This window comes from Daucus carota, chromosome 1, assembly GCF_001625215.2.
Source record: "Daucus carota subsp. sativus chromosome 1, DH1 v3.0, whole genome shotgun sequence".
NCBI lineage: Eukaryota > Viridiplantae > Streptophyta > Magnoliopsida > Apiales > Apiaceae > Daucus > Daucus carota.
In genome coordinates, this window is record NC_030381.2 from 44,632,491 (window position 1) to 44,652,835 (window position 20,345).

Below are 20,345 nucleotides of genomic sequence, written 5' to 3' on the forward strand. Positions count from 1 at the left end.
AACATGTCGTTAATAATTTGTTACAAAACTTGACCTGCTATATTATGTTAGTTGATTATAACTTTACTTGATATATTTAATTTCAGGATTTAAGTAATATAATTTGAGAAAGTTAAAATGTTATTATTTTAGAATGACAAAGTTACTAAAAACAACTTAAGAACATATTATTTTATGATTTAATAATATTTTAATATATGACTTCTTAAAATTATATATGTTTTTGCCGAAGTAGGGTTATAAAAACTTCATTAAATTGTTCTTATTAGGTTTGTTCCTTTTAACCTGTACAACTGGCTAGCCGAGCTTCATATGCTAATTCAAATGAAAGGTGTCACTGTATCTACTTTTAAATTCTTCTGGTAGTTCAGTTGCTAATTTGATATACATATAGACAACATGTTCACGTTCAAATGGCCACATAAGCTGATTCCAATAACTTGAACTGAAATGAGCACGATTGGATAGCCCAAGTGGCGGGCATATCCTCTGTTGTCCCGGGACACCCGGGTTCGACTCTGGCTCACCCCGAGAATTATTAGAACAGATACTAATTTGTAAGGCATATAAGCCTGCATTGTCAAAAAAATAACTTGAACTGAAATTGCAATTCTATTGAAAAATAATCTCCAACAGACAAGTTTGCAGAGTGACCTCACTCCACAAAAATCCAGTGCCATTGCTGCTCAAAAAGGCAGATCATCCTATATCTACTATATATATTGTCTCCTTTGACAAATTATACAAATCAATTTACTAATCTCACTCGGATCAAAGAATTGTAAACAAAAATACTACCGATCAGACAATGACGGAGAATCTCACCAGGCGTTCTCTCAGCCTGTGCCTAGAATTTATTGCTATGGTTCTAGTCCTACTTATACAGTATACAGGATTCCTGAAATCTGCTGCAGAAATTGTCAGGCAACCCGTTGATGTTTCTTCATGATATGGGTAGTTTCTTCTGTGTGACGGTTGAGCCCTCCACTCGTAGGCCTGAAAATTTTCCATATCAAAATCAAACTGATAGAGATTACGCCTAACAAGAATTGAAGAAACACTTTGCATTCACTTAATAACAAACATCAATTCTTTAAACATGATGCTAGCTTCCATACTTGATTCCACTATATATTCGAGTAAGAGGGATCCAGACTTAATTCAGAAAGACGGTCTGAAGTAGCTATTTTCAGTATCAATCTGTTAATATCTTTCATTAATCTGTGGAATTTGACAGCCACAGGGGTAGTGACCATCAGCTTGTTCCAGTAGTGAAATTCATTTATCTAAGCTCTAAAGTTTTCAATTCTATATAATCGTTTCTGATACAAATGGCAGTAGGTGGATATGCCAGGGGAAAATGTCACATGGTACTTAGGTCATGTGAACAGATTATGAGCAAAAATGTCTAAAGGGCTAGATTACCACAAATTGGCTACTTGAAAGACTGAAATGAAACTTTATCAAGATAAGGAGCACAATGAAATCAGGATCAAAGATAAGTGGGAAAGTTCTCATGTCAATCTTCACTACAACAGTAAGCTAGAAGCTCTACAAAAAGATTGTTTATAAAAGAGAAAAAAAGAGGGGCAGAAAATATGTCTAATTGGTCTTGTATTTATAATACAAGAAAATTCCTCTTCTGATATAGTGGCCAATTACAATCACTAGTGCACCCCCAGAGGACAATAAGTGAAAAAATCTAGAACTTACTCGTGATTGGCATTTTAACTTACTAACCTGCACAAATAGTAACAATCACAGTTATAAGAAATGAACTTACAGCCCGCAGAGTACTTTGATACTATCATAGAGAAACCATTGCAGAGTCACGACTGGCCCTACAATCGTGAGACGAACAGGAAGACTTCTAGTAAACAAATTAAGGAGCCCAATGTTCTTTATAGCCTGAAAGATGCCATAGAATTAGTACAGCAGCCTGTTTTTCGGATGAATATTTTTAGATCGCAAGTAATTGGTTAAAGGCAAAACCTGAAGCACGCTATCAGCCTTTTTGTTATAAAGAGAGGAAACTATATTGTCTGCAGGATTAGATATTACGGTACCAACAGCACCAGCAACAAAGCCTGCTAAAGATGTCACACCAAGTTGCTGAGCCCTTGAACAATCCTCTTTTCTTCTTTGTATAACATTTCCATATAACATATCCACCGAATGCTCAAATGTTGAAAACATTATCATTGAGACTGCCAAACATAATTCCAGGGTTAGAACAAGTATACCACTGTCAATATAAATTTGAAACCATTATTGTGCACTTTAGCAAAACATGAGTTAGCTATATTTTTTAAGTTGCAAGAAAATGTGAAAAGGAATTAACTAAATTCAAATGAATTGATGATATTATTTTTCCTTCCAAAATACAAGTAATTCACTAAAGGATGCACAACAACAGAAAGATACTTATTATTGCAAATAGCCCTGCTTCACGCACACACACCGTATATATTCTTTTCCTCCCCAGTTACTAGTTCTTCCAGCTATTATATGTGTATATGGATTTTTAATGATTCCACTTAGTTATAGGAAGTGACTCTTTTCATTCTCCTCCAGAGATTCTGGAGAAAGTTTGCCAGGAAGTTGCCGGAATAGAAGTTAAAAAGCACACTTATAAAGTTTAGATCTTACTATAATTGCACAAGGCTAGCTTTTTAGCCATGCTGGCTGACCACAACCAAAAGCAGAGTATATGCTGAAGACATGAAATCATGGTATGCAATATATACTAACGATTTAAGATAACGCTTGTCTTACATGGAAGATTACGACCCCAAAGTGGGAAAAGCCCTTTGTACAATCTGCAAACAAATATTAAAAGGTCAAAATTTCTATATGAATACTGTAAACGCAAAGAAGAAAGTAAAACATTGCTAGGAAGCTGACCCAGATATCCCTCTGGATGCATAGAGTTTTGGAAAACCATCAACCAATCCCTTTGCGAAAGTTGGCTGTGTTTGAACGCAAACTTTTACAGCTTCGAACGGACATAGAGCTACATCAGCAACTAATTGTGCAGATGCACTACTCAGAAAGAATATGACACTCTTATTATGTTCCACCAACACGTCAGAGTAAAACCTTTTAAAATATTCGTAGAGACCATATTTTAAACCTCCTTGAATACCATATCCAAAGAATTTGCTGGACCAACCTCTACAAAAAGCATAAGAGCCTTGCTCTTTCCAAAGTATACTAAGACTTGATCCCATGCGATTGTACTTCACTGGATTTACCTAAAGTACATACATAATCAGACGAGCAGGCAAATTAAGACAAAAATGGTTCAAAAACCTTGGACATGAATAGGTGTTTGTTGAGCCAAGGTGTGAAATTGCAGCACATCTTTAATATATTGATTATTAGAAAATAGAGTTCTTCAATGAATTTGTTTTCTGGAGTGTGACAAGCATCTTTCTGGAGTAGCTTCAGAGTAATTGTTTTTAACATTCCCAAATTCTAAATGTTTGCAGGACGGATCTGTAAGATATGTTCCTCGATTGAAGCATATTTTTATAAACAATCTGCTTGCATGGTGGTGAAAAGTGTGTCTTAAGCCCAAAGCTCAATTGAGCACTCAGTTTGAGTTTGTGCTTTGCTTGAAAATAGCCACTCCCATGAAATGCCGCTTAAGCGTTAATAAGCTACTGTTATGACCTTTTGAGAAGAAGAGAGTTTCCCCTGGCCTTCAATTTAATCTAATAATAATGATGATACTAACAATAATACTAAAATTTGAACTGCAAATAATCTTCGGAGCCATAAACACATTTTATTGTCATTGGAATTAAACTTTCTTGTCTTATTATCATAACACAAGCTTCGTGTTGTTAACTCAATATTATTAGAAGTAAATTATATTACAGAGCTTTTATTCCCAAATTTGTGTTGATTATCACGATATATCTGTTAAATCAATATCTATATTAGTGGAAGGCAAGCGATCAACAAGCTGCACCGCATAGACCTCGAATTCATAACATAACAATTAGATTTTTCCACTACCTACAATGCCTAATGTGTTAATACTCAATAGGCGTCCAATCAATCACCGCAAACTCTAAACCAATTTCCCTAAGCCCAGTGACGACACCAAACAGAGATTTGTTTAATTCTAATGCATTGACACGAAACGTCAATCATTTTACACATTTCAACAATCAAATGTGGATCATTCAAATGCTGAAACATATACACAAACACAGAGAGGTATATGATTATGATATACCTGCATATTAACTTTAAGAACGTCGAGAGGAGTGATGAGGAGATGAGTAGTCCCCGCGCTTAACATTCCGCCCAACGTACATATCCTATAATACTCTCTCATCCGCCATTCCTCGTCCACACTTGTCTTCGATTTGTGTTCCTCCGCCTCTTTCATGATTTGTAAGTATGTGTACTTTTGTTTTGTTTTGGGTTTAGGGTTTTGTACTTTTGTTAGTTTGGCTTTGTGGACATGTTCTTCATGTGTACATTTGCTTGCTGCATATTGATCCACGTTTGTGCAATATACATACACACAGCTTGTATGTATTTGTTTTGCTTGAACATAGTTTAAACGCGTCTCCTCTCTTCATAACTACAACTCCAAAGGCACCTAGGTCGTACCGGTAAAACAGCATTTTATTTGTACCCTTACTTTTTCACTTTACTTTTTCTTTTTGAAAATTTAGATTAATTACTCCTTCATCCTGTTCAATTGTATACGTTTATTTTTCACTGCTCGACACGTATTTTAAGATTCTTATAAAATATAATTTTATAATTTATTTCAAAAAAATTCTGTTTTATAAAAATATGTGTTATATTTTTATATAAAAAAGAAAATCTTAAAAATAAGTTGTAGAATTATATTTTATTGAAGTATTAAAATTTGTGCTGCGTCTCCGTCCCCCAATATATATTATTGACCGGGACGAAGTGAGTAATTAAGAGGCATATTTTTTTTGATCAAATTAAGAGGCATACTTAATCAAAGCTATTCATAATTTTTCTAGATTAAATGAATGTGGTTATTAAGTTTTATTATAAATTATTATTGAGAAATATGATGACGCTGAAAGAATGTTACTTAAATTTTATTAAAACAAAACTGATGTATTTTTTCTTAAATTATGGGGCCATTTGGGTGGATTTAAAATAAGTGCTTTTTGCTTAAAGTAAAAAAATGAAGTAGAAGTTAGAAGCAGGTTAAGACGTATAAGTGATTAAACTGTTTGGGAAATAAGTAGAAGTCCTCAAACAAAAGCCAGTAATCCTAACTTCTTTTAAATACTTCCTGACTTTTTACACAAACGGTACAAATAAGTGCTGCTAACTTATAAATCCAGAAGTCGGGCTTATAAGCCATTGCCAAACACCACCTATGCATTTTTTTTATTCAATAATCATTTTTTTACGGACATTGTTGTAATATCATACAAATTCATTTCATCTCAAATCATCTGCACTCAATTCATTTTAAAACATCTAAACCCGTTTCATTTTGAATCACTCTTAGGCCTTGTTTGTTTGAAAGTTAGAAGTTTAAGGCAAATTTAGAAGTTTGAGATGTTTTAGAGATTTGATCACTAAAACAAGCTAATATTAGTGTTTGGTAGTTAGTGGATTAAAATATAGGTTTGGATCCAAAAAGCTAATTTTGAAAAACTTACTCAGAGGAGTTTTTCGGATTAGTGGTATTGGTTTGTATCAGAAAAAGGTAATCAATCAGCCAGTTACTAAACAAGTTTACGAAAAACAGCTAATTCAATCCGCTAGTCAAAACATTTAATTCATTTAGCTAGTTAAAACAGCTAATTCGATCCGCTAACAGCTAACCGCTAATTCCCCAACACGACCTTATTCATTTATTTACAAATATCATCTAAACCCATTCACCCAAAATCTTTTTTCAAATCAACTTTATTCTTGAATATTGATGTGATAAGGGGGTAGACTTCCTTTATTTCAAGTTTGACTAAGGAGTTCTTGTTTTTATAATTAAGCATTGTTTTTGTGTTTTAAAATAATAGCTTGGTCTTTGTTCTCTTTAATTGTTTGATTGCTTTTTAATTAAAAATTTTTAAATAAAAATCTCATGCAAAACTTATTACACCTAATAAAATTGTGATAAATCTTATGTAAGGAGTATAAGACAAAAAATTACCTGAAATCAATAATCAACAAAAAATACCGAACAAATATTCGAGGCACGTGAAAACCACGATGTCCTTAAAACAGATTAGCCCCTTCCACGTGGTGCTTGAAGGTGTTGTGGCTTCCGTCTCCCAGGATACAACGAATAGAGGTGATCTAAAGCACTAGAGACCCGCCTCCTAACCGAACAAGTATTGTTTCTATCTCACAAAAAACTGAATCCCAGAGAGCTCTAAGAGGAATGCAAGTAAGTGATATATTTTGTGTACACAACCAATGTGCAAAGGCCTCCTTATATAGGAGTAAGAATTTTATAACTTACAACCCAATTAATTCTGTAACCCCCGCAATGCAATAAATTGAAATTTGTAACCCCCACATAACACTAAAACCATAGTTATTATTAAGAGTTACAAATCAATTTTATTGGTTACAAAATTATATCATAAGTTACAAAAAAATATCAAATAAATACATGCAAATCAAATATTCAAATATTCAAATAATCAAAATCAAATATTCAAATATTCAAATATTCAAAATCAAATATTCAAATTTATTCAAACATCTAACATCTTATTAATAATAATTCTGAAGTATATTTTGGATGAGCCATGACGGGAATGATAGTTATGATGACGATGTATTGGCTATTGATGTGGACTTTGATTTTATATTCCAAGTTGATGTTGTTTTGGATTGTCATCCTGAGTTTAGTTTCTTTTAAAGTATTACTAGTGTCATGTGATATAAGAGCAGAGTATATATTTTCATGATTTTGACTTAATTACTTCAAGTGTGTTATTATCATTATATCACGACGATCATGCACTACTGTTATATAATATCATGGGATTTGATTGTTAATATTTTTGTGGTTATTCTATGGTCGGGGTTGATGTCTAAGTGAGAAGATAATATTTTTGTGTTGCTCAAGGATCTCTGATATAATAAATTATAGATCTTTTAATAAAAACTGATAGTTGTGATATAATACTAGTCGCTATGTATTATTACTGTCCTAATTAACATTAATATCCAACTAGGGATATATAAGACTAATGACATCCTTAATTCATATAATATCATGCTGAAGTCAATTACTTAACTTGTATAATACATCTCATAATTTTAAGGACATTTATTATATTAACTTACCACTGTTAAAAAACATAATAAACATATTTATCAATAATCAATAAAATATAATCTCATGATAAGATATTCAAGATCACATGATAGTCACATTTTAAGTGATGCTATAATTAGAAGTTGTTTCTCAAATCCAATCGAAAATAAGTTTTATCTCGTGGATGCAAAAATGGATGCAAAAATGAGGATATATAGCTTTGTATAAAGGTGCTCGATTGAGATATCACCTTCAAAAGTTCTATCGTCATGATGATACTAAGTGTTTATCTTGAAATGCTAAAGAAAAATTTAATCAATTTCATTTTCCATGTCGAATGATTATTGAAATGGCATTTGCGGTATGGAAAGCTAGATTTGCAAAGTGGATACATACACAAACTATATTTATATCATTACAATGATAATTCACAATTACATCCGAAATTCAAATGCAAAAGATAGCGCGTTTTAAACTGCTAAACGAGAAATTATATTTCGGAAAATTCCGCTACTAGAACTAATAATAATAATAGAACTGGACATACCAAAAGAGATGGTAATGATGGTCATTGAATTACAGTCTGGGATGTTATTGTTGCTGAATAACAATAGAACTTAAATGTTACTATAATTTTTTATTCTCGTCTTTTTTTATTAAATTTTATTTCAAAATTTTGTTTTAGAATTGAAAATTGAAATTTTAAATCCATATAAAATTTATATTTTTTAAGAAAATAAGTTATCCATTTACGAGTCTTGAAATTACCAAATGCTTAATTACATTTATAAGTAATTTATTCAAAGACTTTACAACTTATAAATAAAAATTACTTATTATTTATATCATATTCATCTAAAACCAATATTGTGAAAAATGCAAATCGAAGTGTTTTAGGACATATTCCGTTTAGACGGCTGTTTAATACGTTTTTTACAACACTGTATATTATAAGTTAAACAGAATTTATTCTAAAATTAGAGAAACGATCATATTGTTATGAAACAAAATCTTTAGTATTTACCTGCGGATCAAAATATAAAACGAGATAAGACAACTTATGAAACATGACTCAATGATAAAATTGAAATACTAAAATAATGTTCTGGAAAAATATTTTATTAATGTTCGTACGAACTTCAAACACATTATGTAAATGTTTTCGAAAAATAAAATAAATAAAATCTAAAAAGTGAATTACTAGATTGGATTAAGATTGACGAGTTTAATCTTAAACTCGATCTTACGTACTTTTTAGTCTTCATAAAACATAATCCGAGCTTCTTACTGAATATCTGTTCAGGAGTGTTCGGGAGTGCTGTTAAAAATTGTTATATTGTTAGAAAAAGCGGGGTTAAAAACGGGTGTCTTAGAAATCATATAATCATTTGATATTTTTTTTTGATCTTTGCATAATTTGAGTTATGATATAAAAAATTAATGTGTTCGATAAGGTTTAATAACAAAATCTATAATATATTTCCGCGAGACCTCAAAAGTAGTTTTTACTAGGGGTGTGCACGGGTCGGTTCGGCTCGGTTTTTACCAAAAACCGTTACCAAATCGTGTATGTCGGTTCGGTTCGGTTTCTAGGTATTAACCGTAACCGAACCGTTCGGAATGGTTTTTCTCCGTTCGGTTAACCGTTTGTCGGTTTCGGTTTTTTTCGGTTTTCAAATTTAATAATTTATTCTCTTTAATATCGTGCTAATAAAAAATTATAAAAATCATATTAACAGTGCAAAAATTAATTAAAGGCAGTGGACATATTGATATTAAAGCCTTAAAATGATGGCAAGATAACAAACTTTTTCTTGTAAAAGTTGAAAACTCAGGATACAGGGACTAGACTACATCTTTTGTTACCACACATTAGCTTTGTTACCACGCATTGGCAAATGGTGACAATAATTGTATATATTCAGTAGCACATAAATTTGTATAGAATAGATAAATAAATAAATAAATATTAAAATAATATTAGCGGTTCGGTTTATCAGTTCGGTTATAGGGGTAAAACCGTAACCGTCGGTTCGGTTAGGCTACGGTTTTTTTCGGTTTCGATTTTTTTCGGTGTAGTTTTTCGGTTTTTAGTTTTTTTTTTGCTCATCCCTAGTTTTTCACAAAAACATGAGAGGATTTGTTTTTCTATAAACAGTTTTTGCACTAAAAGTTATGTTCTAGAAAAGCTTATTTTAAATTGACATTACAGCAAACAACTGTTGTTGCAAAGCATAGAAACACCAAATGATATCGAATTTTTTTGGACATTTCAGGCTCCGTCTTGCTAGGAACAAGTCAAACAGTGCCTTAAATTCATATCCTAAATCGAAGTTTAAGACATTTGACGGATGTCTTGGTGTTTTAAGACAGCACTGGAACATTGTTGGAGCATTCATATGTATAAGATGCCTTAAATTCTAGTACGGGACATAGTTTTAGGGCACTTTTGGTCTTGCTAGTCCAAGAGATGCCCTATGTGATGTCCTCAGTCGTAATTTAGGGCATTTGGTAAAAAAATTTAATCCAACAATGTCCTAGTCATGCCTTATATCACAAAGACAAGCTCTTCGAGCCTTATTTTTGAGGCACATCTTTGCTTGCCCTATCCTAGATTTTATAGTAAAATATTACCCACCATGTCTTCCTCTCTCTTCCTTTTATTGCCCTTTAATGATGAAAGAAATTTTTTAATAATAAAATATTAAATATGTAATGAGGATAAGGCACATTGTTGGAGATGAAGTTAGTTAAGTATATCCTAAATCACTATGACATAATTTTTTATATTATATTTAAGGGCTCAACTAGGACACTCCTGGACTTGCTCTTAAGTGTATTATTTTTGAGGCACCATTTTAGAGTATCTCCAGCAGTGTCCCAACTAGGTTCCTTGAATATATAATAAACAATTCAAATTCTAAAAATAGGGATCCTATATTGGTTGACAACTTCAACAATGATCACTATTTGTGTTCCCTATTATTATTATAGTATTAAATTCAAATTCATTTAACAAAAAAATAATAAGAAAAACGTGGAAAAGAGTGCCAAAAAGTGAGAGTTGAATATTTAGTCATTAAAAAACAAATGAGGAATGTGTTAGGAATTACCTATTTATAAGGAATGAAAAGTGGATCCTTAAATTTAGGGAATGAGTAGGGACTCCGCTGGAGTGAATTTTTGTCCATATTCCTCAAAATTTTAGCTTAAGATATCATATAGCTAATCTGCTGGAGATGCTAAACCATTCCCTTCAATAAAAAATAATTTCGTTCCATTTCAACACATCTGTCTCTTTTTTATTCCTTTCCTTCCAATAACAATCCTAATATCTCACTATTTTAATAATAAAGCATAGTAATGAATCATGTTAAAATTGATATACGAATAAATCATTACGACATCATTTTTATTATATTTTTATGACATTTGCTAGGAAATTGTGGGACGAACTCAAACTCATGTATAAACTTTAATCAAAGAAGTTATTCCTATATCCTTTATTAAGTGAGCGAAGAAAACGTAACCTGTCAACCTTTGAATATTAAATATTCCTTCTCTCAATTAAAACAAGTTCAATAACACACATTAACTAGTCTATCTTTTTTTTTCTTTCTTTTTTAAAGATATTAATTAGTCTGTCTTAATATTATCGCACTATTTTTGTTTTTTTTATTACATCCAGGAGGACTATTATAATCGTTTATTCTATTCCCCTTTCCTCCCAAATCAGAGCAGGTAGAAATAATTTTGCCATCTTTGACATTCGCATACCCACCACTCCTCCAGCTCATTCCATCTCTCTCTCTCTCGTTCTCGTTCTCTCTCCCACACACACACGCAGCCTCACTCTCACAAACGAATATATATCTACCTCGTTAACGCCGCCACACTATAAAAACATAAAAATACAGCGCACACATCTCTACACACACTCCCAATTTCCCGGCGACATGACCGGAAAATCTCTCCGGTAACCAGACACTCAATCGCCATGTCAGACGACGTCGTAGCGAAGACATTCCGCGCGCTCGTCGAGAGCGCCGACCGGAAATTCGCGCGTGTCCGCGACGTGCCGGTGTACGGACGCGCACCAAACAACCACTACTTTCACAAAGTGTTCAAATCATACATGCGCCTATGGAAATATCAGCAGGAGAATCGGTCGAAACTCGTCAACTCGGGCCTTCAACGCTGGGAAATCGGCGAGATCGCGTCAAGAATCGGTCAACTCTACTTCAATCAGTATATGAGGACGAGTGAAGCTAGGTTTCTACTCGAATCGTATATTTTTTATGAGGCTATATTGAATAGAAGGTATTTCGAGGGTTTGGTGAAAGATAGGGGACTTAGGTTTAAGGAATTGAGGTTTTACGCGAGGTTTTTGCTCGTTTCGGTGATTTTGAATCGCTGGGAGATGGTTAAGGTGCTTGCTGAACGGTTTAAGGCGCTTGTCGATGATAGTAGAGCTAATTTTCGGGTATGGTTGAAGTTCAAAGTTTTTGTTTTTCGATAATTAAGCATGCTATTGGTAATTTTGTTAATATTTTTGTGTGTTTTTACTGCATTAAGTAGTCAATCAATTCATGAGCTCTCGAGCTTGACTTGGATTGTGTTATTATGTTTAAGAAATTCAGCATGATATTATTAATTTAGTGGTGTTTTAACTAGAGAGGTAAGCTAGGTGAGCTATGTAAGGTCTTCAGCTTGACTTGGAATTTTTTTGGATTTGACTTGATGATGATCAGGTCAGCTTAAGTAGGTGGATGTATCAAGCTGATCTCTGATATTAAATAAGTCAGTCTGGCTAGCTGAGTGCTTCTGTAATTTATTTTAGTATAAGCTTCAAGTTCACTCTTGTATATTCAGAATTAATTTGGATTTCACATGTGTGATTAAATTTAGCTCGGAGTAGAGCTCATAATCGAATTGAATGTAATATTTAGGATAGCTAATTGGTGATTTTGAGGCGAGTTTGATTATGGAGGATTTTAGTTGACCCAGGCTTAATTTATGGCACCATAGAGCTCAATATTAAGTTTGAGCTTTAAACAATTTAGTAGAGTCTCAGTTCTCACTGTGTTCAGCCAGGCTCGATAAATTTATAGTCTTGACATGATAAAAACTTTCAAATTATATTTTGATGTGCCTACTAGATATTAATTTTTGGTTAGTAGCTTTAATGTGCTAGAACTGCGATGTTACTTTATACTTTAGAGACATTGAATTGAAAGCGAGTAATGGGTTTCTCTGACCATGTTACACTTTTTGGTTTCTGATAAACAAATTATTGGACTTCTCATTGTGCTCTGCTGATTGGATGAAAGTCTATATGAACAGTTCAATTTATAAGTTATTGTTAAGTTTCCAATATTTGACTTAAGTTTGATGAATTGGAAATATATGTTGCTGTCATCTGTAAAGAGGGATATTTTATTTCCAGTTTCTCCGGGTAATATGATTTTTAAGAACATGACTGAAATTTATTGTGATTTACTAAAAGAGAAATACTGGGCCTGGTAGGATGAGAAGGTATCTTGTTAATAATTAGTCATAAAGTTTTCTAGGACCATAATCTTTTCTAAGAATTAGCCTTCTGAATCAAAATTCAAACAATTTATCTTGTAATGTTCTCACACTTTAAGCTCATTTTTCCTGGGATGGGTTGCTTTTGGCCCAAGGGCAAAAGAAAAAGCACAAACTAAAATTCAAAACGACAGTTTATCTGCTATTACTTTTTACATTTTTCTGTAAAATATGAATTGATAGTTGTGTTTGGAATATAAAATGTCATTTCAATTTTTAAACAATATTTCATATCCAGTAGGTTGAATTTCTTTCTCAAATTGCATGCGTTTATCACTGTAGGTTTCATGTTAACTTTTCCTTTTTATTATTCGAAGCTAAAGGATCTTGATATTAATTATGCTATATGATGAGCTATATATTTTAACTTCATTGGAAAAGAGGAGGCGAATGAAGTAGAAGTTCCTCTATTTTCTATTTTAAGTTTTTTATAATAAAAAAGAGTGGGTGGTACATTAATTTTAACAAAAAAGATGTCGAGTATTATCTTCAATGATTCCTTAAATAGTTAATTATGTTATCAGATGTCTGTCATAAAATAAATTACGAAGACATTAATCATTCAGTTATCCCTCAGATCTTCCCTGAATGTTTCATATTTTATTAAAAAATTGTATTCCAATGTTCTTTTCTTCTTTTAAATTACCTCTTATCCTCTCAGGATACAAACTTTAAAGAGTGGAAGCAGGTCGTGCAAGAAATTGTCCGATTTATGAAAGCTGAGGTTACCTTCATGAACAATAGGCCTCTACGATATTGTGCAACGTTTGATTCTTTTCCAGCTTCTCTTCCATGTGTTGCACGTTTCCATGCAAATAAGGTTCTTAGATTTCGAGATGCATTGCTGACAAGTTATCACCGGAATGAGGTAAATGCTCACATCTACACAGGACTGGTGTTGACTATAATATTGTTGTATCTGTTTTGCATCAGGATTGGTCTCATGTGATTTCCTTTTGTTACTCAATCATAATTGTTTCAGGTGAAATATGCTGAACTGACTCTAGATGCTTTTAGAATGTTGCAATGTTTGGAATGGGAACCAAGTGGGTCTTTTTATCAAAAGATACCTGCTCAACCACTTCACCATGGCGCCTTAGCTGATCAGTCTGGTACCTCTGGTCTTATTGACATTAATCTTTTGGCAGATATGACGGATCCCACTCTGCCTCCTAATCCAAGGAAGGCTGTTCTCTATCGCCCAACTGTGACTCAGTTAATAGCTGTAAGTGTTTTGAAGTTATGAATTTGATGTAATTATTATTTTAAGTGTGTGCAAGGCCTCTTACCTCTAGTATTTGTGTTTTGGTACAAAGGAGAAAATTGACAAGGAGGCATTGTATCGCTGCTCGTTACTTTTTTTTTTTTTAATTTCTGATCTCTAGCAGCTCTTGGTAAAAGCAGATGATGTTTTAAACAGAATTAAATTAGTGCATTAGTAAGAGGGCACATGTGCATGGTGATGAATTTGAACCTGGAACATAGACTGCAATGTCATTTTTGCATAACTTTCCTTGCCGCCTGCTTATTTTAATCTCTCTCTTTGTTCAATATAATATCAGTGCTGGCAGTCTTTCATCTTTTTGGTATTTATGAAGTTGCAAGGGCTTATAAAAAAGTATTAGTAGCATTTGATTAAGCTATGTTGTTTAAGGGGTTTTATATCAAATGGGCCACTCGTTCTGCTCAAAAATCTCACCTAGACCACCCATTAAAAAACCATATCATTTAGACCACTAAATTGAGTATATATATATCATTATGTTTGATAAGGTTATGGTAATTGACATAAATTGTTAAGTTTTTAAACTTTCTGTCCCAATTCAAAGTTGACGTGTTCATCAATGTTGAATCCGGCATGCATCCGACATGGCGTCTAGAAAAAAAGATAAATTAAATAGATTAATCGGGCCAACCTAATAAAAACATGTAAGTAGAATAAAAGCCCTAATTAAACTATTCATTTGGGAGAAAATGCGTTTGAGAGGTCATAAATTCGACCCCTCAAGTTTGAATGGGACCAAAAGTTTAAAAACTTATCATTCTCCGTCAATTACCATGACGTTATCAAACAGAATGATATATATACTCAATTTAGTGGTTTAAATGATATGGTTTTTTAATGGGTGGTCTAGGTGAGATTTTTAGACAGAATGAGTGGCTCCCTTGATATAAAACCCGTTGTTTAAGTTGTCAAAAGTTGTGGCTTGTACTCTTTTTCTAATCATAATTAATGATGTTGAGTTTGAGCTAGAATGGATAGTTTCCTAGGTAATCTAGGTATTCTCTATTCTTTGCAGATATCTGATATTTCTACTTGTGCTTGGTTATGTATATATGTTGTGACCAGGTGCTTGCTACAGTCGTCGATGAGCTGCCTCCGGATAGCGTCATGCTAATATACCTTTCTGCATCAGGTAACTAGTGTAGCTCATTTGGTGCTGTGGATGTCTTGACTATACTTTTATGTCCCAAAAACTTACTCTGCCAAAATCCCTGCAGGAAAGGCTGGTAACAGTGGTATGTCGCATGTCGAAAATTCAGGAGGTTCAAGAAATTCTTCAAACCTTAATGCTGTATCACGTACTTCCTATAAAAAGGATATCATGTCTCCAAAATATTATGCAAATGGCAACGGGGACTCTGGTCACCATTCTGAAAAGTGTTTATGGTTAGGTCCTAGTAAAAATGGAGGTAGGATCTGTATATTCAAAGTTATGACTTGTATGCTGTGGTGTTCATGCAAATTGAAGCATTTTCCTTGTATATGCTTGTTTTGGTTTTCAGGATCAGATAACCTATACCCTGCAGATATAATTCCTTTTACAAGAAGACCGCTTTTCTTGATTATTGATAGTGATAACAGCCATGCATTCAAGGCAGGTTTGTCTTAACTTTGCAGTATTTTTCCATTCTCTGATAATCAATTTTTTTTACTGCTGTCAGTGTTTTCTTGGGTGAGAAATAAAACAGTCTTGGGGACTATAAAAAGCTTACTGGTTAAGTAGTTTATTGCTTCTTTGGCTGGGAAAGTTATTTCTGAATGTTAGAACATACACAAAGAACATTTATGGTTACTTTTTTTTACCTAAAACCTACCAAATCCTGTTCTGGTGACATCTAGGATACCTATAATTTTATCCTATAAAGCTAAATGAATATTTGAAAGTTCTGCATAGGATTCATGTTGTATCTCGTTCCACACTTTTGTAGTTTGTGTGAATCCCCCTAACTTTTCCCCAATCAAAGAAGCAACTTCCAATTCATTGTTAAGTCAAAAGTACCGAAGATGATTGCCCTTGATTATACTAGATAAGTTCGTATTGTGTTTTGTTGAACCTTAGAGAATATGATGGACCGTGTTATGCTTTTATGCTTCATTTTTTTGAGGTCGATGATTATAGAGAATAATCTGGTAAAAATCAAACTGCTACTAAGAGGTTGTTTGATAAAACTGAATAAAAAATGCTGAGTCATTAAATTTATTGAATACACTGAATGAAAAATTTACCTGAATGAAAAATTTACTGAAAGAAATTTATTGTTTGATAACAATCATATTAAAATATCTGAATGACAATATATTTATCATTTTACCTTTATAATTCCAACATACATCATAAATCATCCAAAATTATAACAAATATAATTTTATTCAAAATTATAAAAAAAGTATAATCTTATCCAAAATTATAAAAATTACAAAAATGTAAATCATCCGAAATTATTAAAAAATTATAATTTTGGATAAATTTTTATAATTTTGGATGATTGATGATGTTAAATTTTTTATAATTTTTATAATTTTGGAATTTTATGATTTTATCCATAACTATAATTTCAAAATTATATTTTTAAATTTTTATCTAAAACACATCATAAATCATCCAAAATTTTGATCCAAAATCATAAAAAAATTAATCCAAAATTATAAAAATCATCCAAAATTTTTATAATTTTATATATTTATAGCCCATATCAAGATTATTCAATTTCTTTTTTTTTAAAGAAAAGTGACGGGCACCTGATAATACACTGTTAAAGCAGCTAGCATAAACGCAGGAAGAGTGAAAATAAAGGATTGAGTTTGAGGGTATATATTGGAAAACCCTATTCAGAGTCTCTCTTACCCACTAAGCGAGAGTCCACGCTCTTATCCAATAAGTGTGTTTTGGTTTCATTAAGCACGTTTGATAATCTGTTAAAAAAATTAAATCTCTGACCGAATAAGTAAAATGGCCATTAAGAGGCTATTAAGAGTTATCAAACACCCCCTAACTTGCATTTGTGTTCACCTTCTCAGATTAATAATAATTATTTTAATTTGGGTTTTCTGTGATTTTAGAATCATGATAACATGGTAGCTTTATTGTGAACATTCATTATCTGCAGCAGCTATTTAAGATACTTGAAGTTGCATACTGTCATTTTCTGCACACAGTCGGGCAGATTCCTCTAGGAGATGAGTAATTGATTGCTTATATAAAGGAAATGAAAATTATGTAAGGATGTGTGCATTACTTGGACCAACAACTAGTCAAGATGGAAACACTATTAGTGCTTAGCTACAAAAATTAAAATCGGAATCTACGTAGCACTACAGGTTTTGACGCTATGCACGCTCATATAGACATTGTTGTTTACTGTGCCAATCAGTTTCCTGTGCCATTCTCCATGAAGATATGTTGTTATCTGTTACGATACCTTTGGTATACCAGAAGATTAATTTTTTATTTATTATTTTACAGGTCTTACATGGTGCAGAAAGGGGAGAACCAGCTGCATTAATTCTTTCGCCTCAAAGGCCAACATTCAAGGACAAGTCTGGTAGTGATGTGGCAAAGAATGGGAGTCAGTTCACCTTTTTTCTAACTGCTCCGTTACAAGCATTTTGCCAAATGGTTGGCTGTGTCTCTTCTAATTATAGCGAGGTATGTTTTGGAGAATTTTTTGAAAACCTGAGTTTTCCAGGGGACGTGGATTGATCTATCATTTGGGCATGTTTCAGGATGCATACAGTGATGCTGATGGCATCATCTCCACTGTATTCTCAGAGTGGGAAGTGATATTATGTACATCAAGTGGCTTGGATATTACTTGGGCTCAAGTTTTATCAGATCCATTTCTCCGCCGGATTATTCTAAGGTAATTCTCTTATTTTTAAAGCCTGATCACTTGATCAATTCTGCTTAAGTGGTTATGTCATGATTATAGTAATAGCTGCCTACAGTTTTCAGTTTTACTTTGACATTTCATCTCAATGGGAGCTAAACAATTTATGCTTCGCTGGTAATTTGGGTCTTCAATAAAAGTATTTGTTAAGTAAAAGAGGAGTGAACTCGCTGATTGACGACCTCATATCTCGTAATCATATATTTTAGAAGAGATGATGTAACCTTGATTTAAAGTATGTAAGTAAGCAATTTAAGATTTTTCATGACATTGTACGTATGGTATATTGATGTATCCCTCAATTAGAAAATCCACATTCTAACTTCACTCTTGAGGATCTTTCCTCCCTTCAACTGTGCTATTGAAATGTTACTTGGTTTCCCTTCACACACCAATCTGTAGGGATGCTTTTAAACTGCATTATTGAAAACTTGTATCTAGGTATAATCATATTTATGATTCAATTATACTAAATTTTGGTCCCATCCTATGATTGCTTTTGTACTTCTGTTTAATGGAAGTAAGAACAAACCCCGGTAGTTATATGCTAACAAGAGACTAGATTAATGTGTGTTCTACTTTCGACATTCATCAACTGATGCAGGCCAGAACTCCAGAGGAAATTTTTTGTCTGATTGTTGGAATTACACATATCACTGCATAAAGGATCTAAGATTACTTGCACAGTTATTGTTTAGTTTGTTTGTAATCTAGTCACGTGTAAAATTGTATTTCCTTGTCATTATCTACCATTCTACTCATCATCTACCTTTCTTATTCTATCCCCTCTACAGATTTATCTTCTGCAGAGCCGTGCTTGCTTTGTTTTGCCCTCAAGAAGACCATGAGCAGCATGTTCCTGTTTGCCTACCAGAGCTTCCTGATTCTTTGGCTCCAGATTCTGGAGTGGTGAAAGCTGCTATAATTCGACTTGCCAATCTACTTGATGTTTCCAAACTTTTCTGATCTATAGTCTGGTCTATATATATACATGCTAGCTTGTATTGTTAGTTGCAGTTTGACGGCAAGCACATTAGGATTTGAAGATGACATCTCCTTGGAGCTCTCATCATTTGACATTAAATTATATTCTGGGTCAGATTCATGAAATGCTGCTGAAGAGACTACTTTCATCAGTTATGATGCAGACTTCTTTGTGCTATCATGTCCGATAGTATTGGTGAATAGTAGTATGTGTTGGTTGGGTTTGATAATGTTCAGTGTACATTAGCTGTTTGCCATAGTTGTTGCAAGAACAATACTAATTTGTTTATACTGTTTGTAAAAGAGAGAGATTAGTAGCCAGGTGAGAATAATTCTATCCCTTTCTGGGCTTTTTCTTTGCACAAATGTATTAGTTTGGTTCATAAAGGTATATGTAGAGGTGGTGTAAACTTGTACAAATATGCCTTGTAAACCCTTCAACAGTTGTTAGGCAAGTGAATAAAGTTAATGTGGTTCTGTCGTTACCCTTCGAGGTCATCAAATTGCATGGGATGATTGGTCGGTTACTGACATTTACCATGGGTCCCTTGATCTAAATATAAATTATTTATTAGTATAATGTTTATTTCCGCACTTTAAGGAAAAACTGTATTGTCCCCCTTAATTGTTTAGGCAGGACGGGGACTCGACACGCATTCTGATGCTCTCGTGAAATATAATTTGATAAATTATTTTGAATTTTTTTTTCTGAATATATAATTACTATCTAAACTTTTATAAAAAAAGTTATGAAATTATATTTTTTCTGCGTCTCAGATTGTGTGTCGAACAATGCAAAAAAAAGTATAAAGAAATGAGAGAGACAGATGGCGTACAAAATTTTATTTCCTTGTAAATACTACATCTATTTCAAAACAGGGTCATGATCCCTGTTAAACAACATAAAACAACATACAGATTATGTGCCGTTAAATGAATATTCAGCGGTCAAGATTACAACATATTTTAACACGTCCAGCGCTTTTTAGCCGTTAGATGAGAAAAATGACCCCGGTCTAACAACTTTTTAACCGCTAGACGGGTTTAAAAAATGTTGTTTTGACTTTATAGAACTATAAACTATTTAAGATATGCACTATTGTAAAAATTATGAATCGAACTTAATCGATGAATACATGAAACACGGATAAATCGGTGAATAATTAGTTGATTTATCATACAATCAAAAAATTAATCAGTTCGGCGAGTTATAGAACATGGACTAATATGTGATTAATCATCGACTTTTAGAACATTGACTATGATAAAATAATTATATATAATTTAAAATATGATATTAAATTATTATGAT

The 20,345-nt window shown here is 32.9% G+C and overlaps 2 protein-coding genes across 2 annotated transcripts; one reads left to right on the forward strand and one right to left on the reverse strand.

Moving 5' to 3' along the window:
- Positions 1 to 593: 593 nt before the first annotated feature.
- On the reverse strand, positions 594 to 4,562 carry LOC108214801 (mitochondrial phosphate carrier protein 1, mitochondrial). Its single transcript, XM_017387004.2, has 6 exons — positions 4,247 to 4,562; positions 2,905 to 3,254; positions 2,776 to 2,819; positions 1,993 to 2,207; positions 1,784 to 1,908; positions 594 to 996 (listed from the first exon to the last, which is right to left on the reverse strand). Exons 1-6 carry the CDS (start codon positions 4,400 to 4,402, stop codon positions 921 to 923), a joined length of 966 nt encoding a protein of 321 aa, XP_017242493.1. The 5' UTR covers positions 4,403 to 4,562; the 3' UTR covers positions 594 to 920.
- A 6,434-nt stretch (positions 4,563 to 10,996) lies between these two features.
- LOC108204897 (uncharacterized) lies at positions 10,997 to 19,518 on the forward strand. The gene is made up of 9 exons (XM_017374570.2): positions 10,997 to 11,771; positions 13,539 to 13,745; positions 13,860 to 14,102; positions 15,228 to 15,294; positions 15,380 to 15,571; positions 15,665 to 15,756; positions 17,626 to 17,808; positions 17,886 to 18,022; positions 18,844 to 19,518. Exons 1-9 carry the CDS (start codon positions 11,286 to 11,288, stop codon positions 19,013 to 19,015), a joined length of 1,779 nt encoding a protein of 592 aa, XP_017230059.1. The 5' UTR covers positions 10,997 to 11,285; the 3' UTR covers positions 19,016 to 19,518.
- The last annotated feature ends 827 nt before the right edge of the window (positions 19,519 to 20,345 follow it).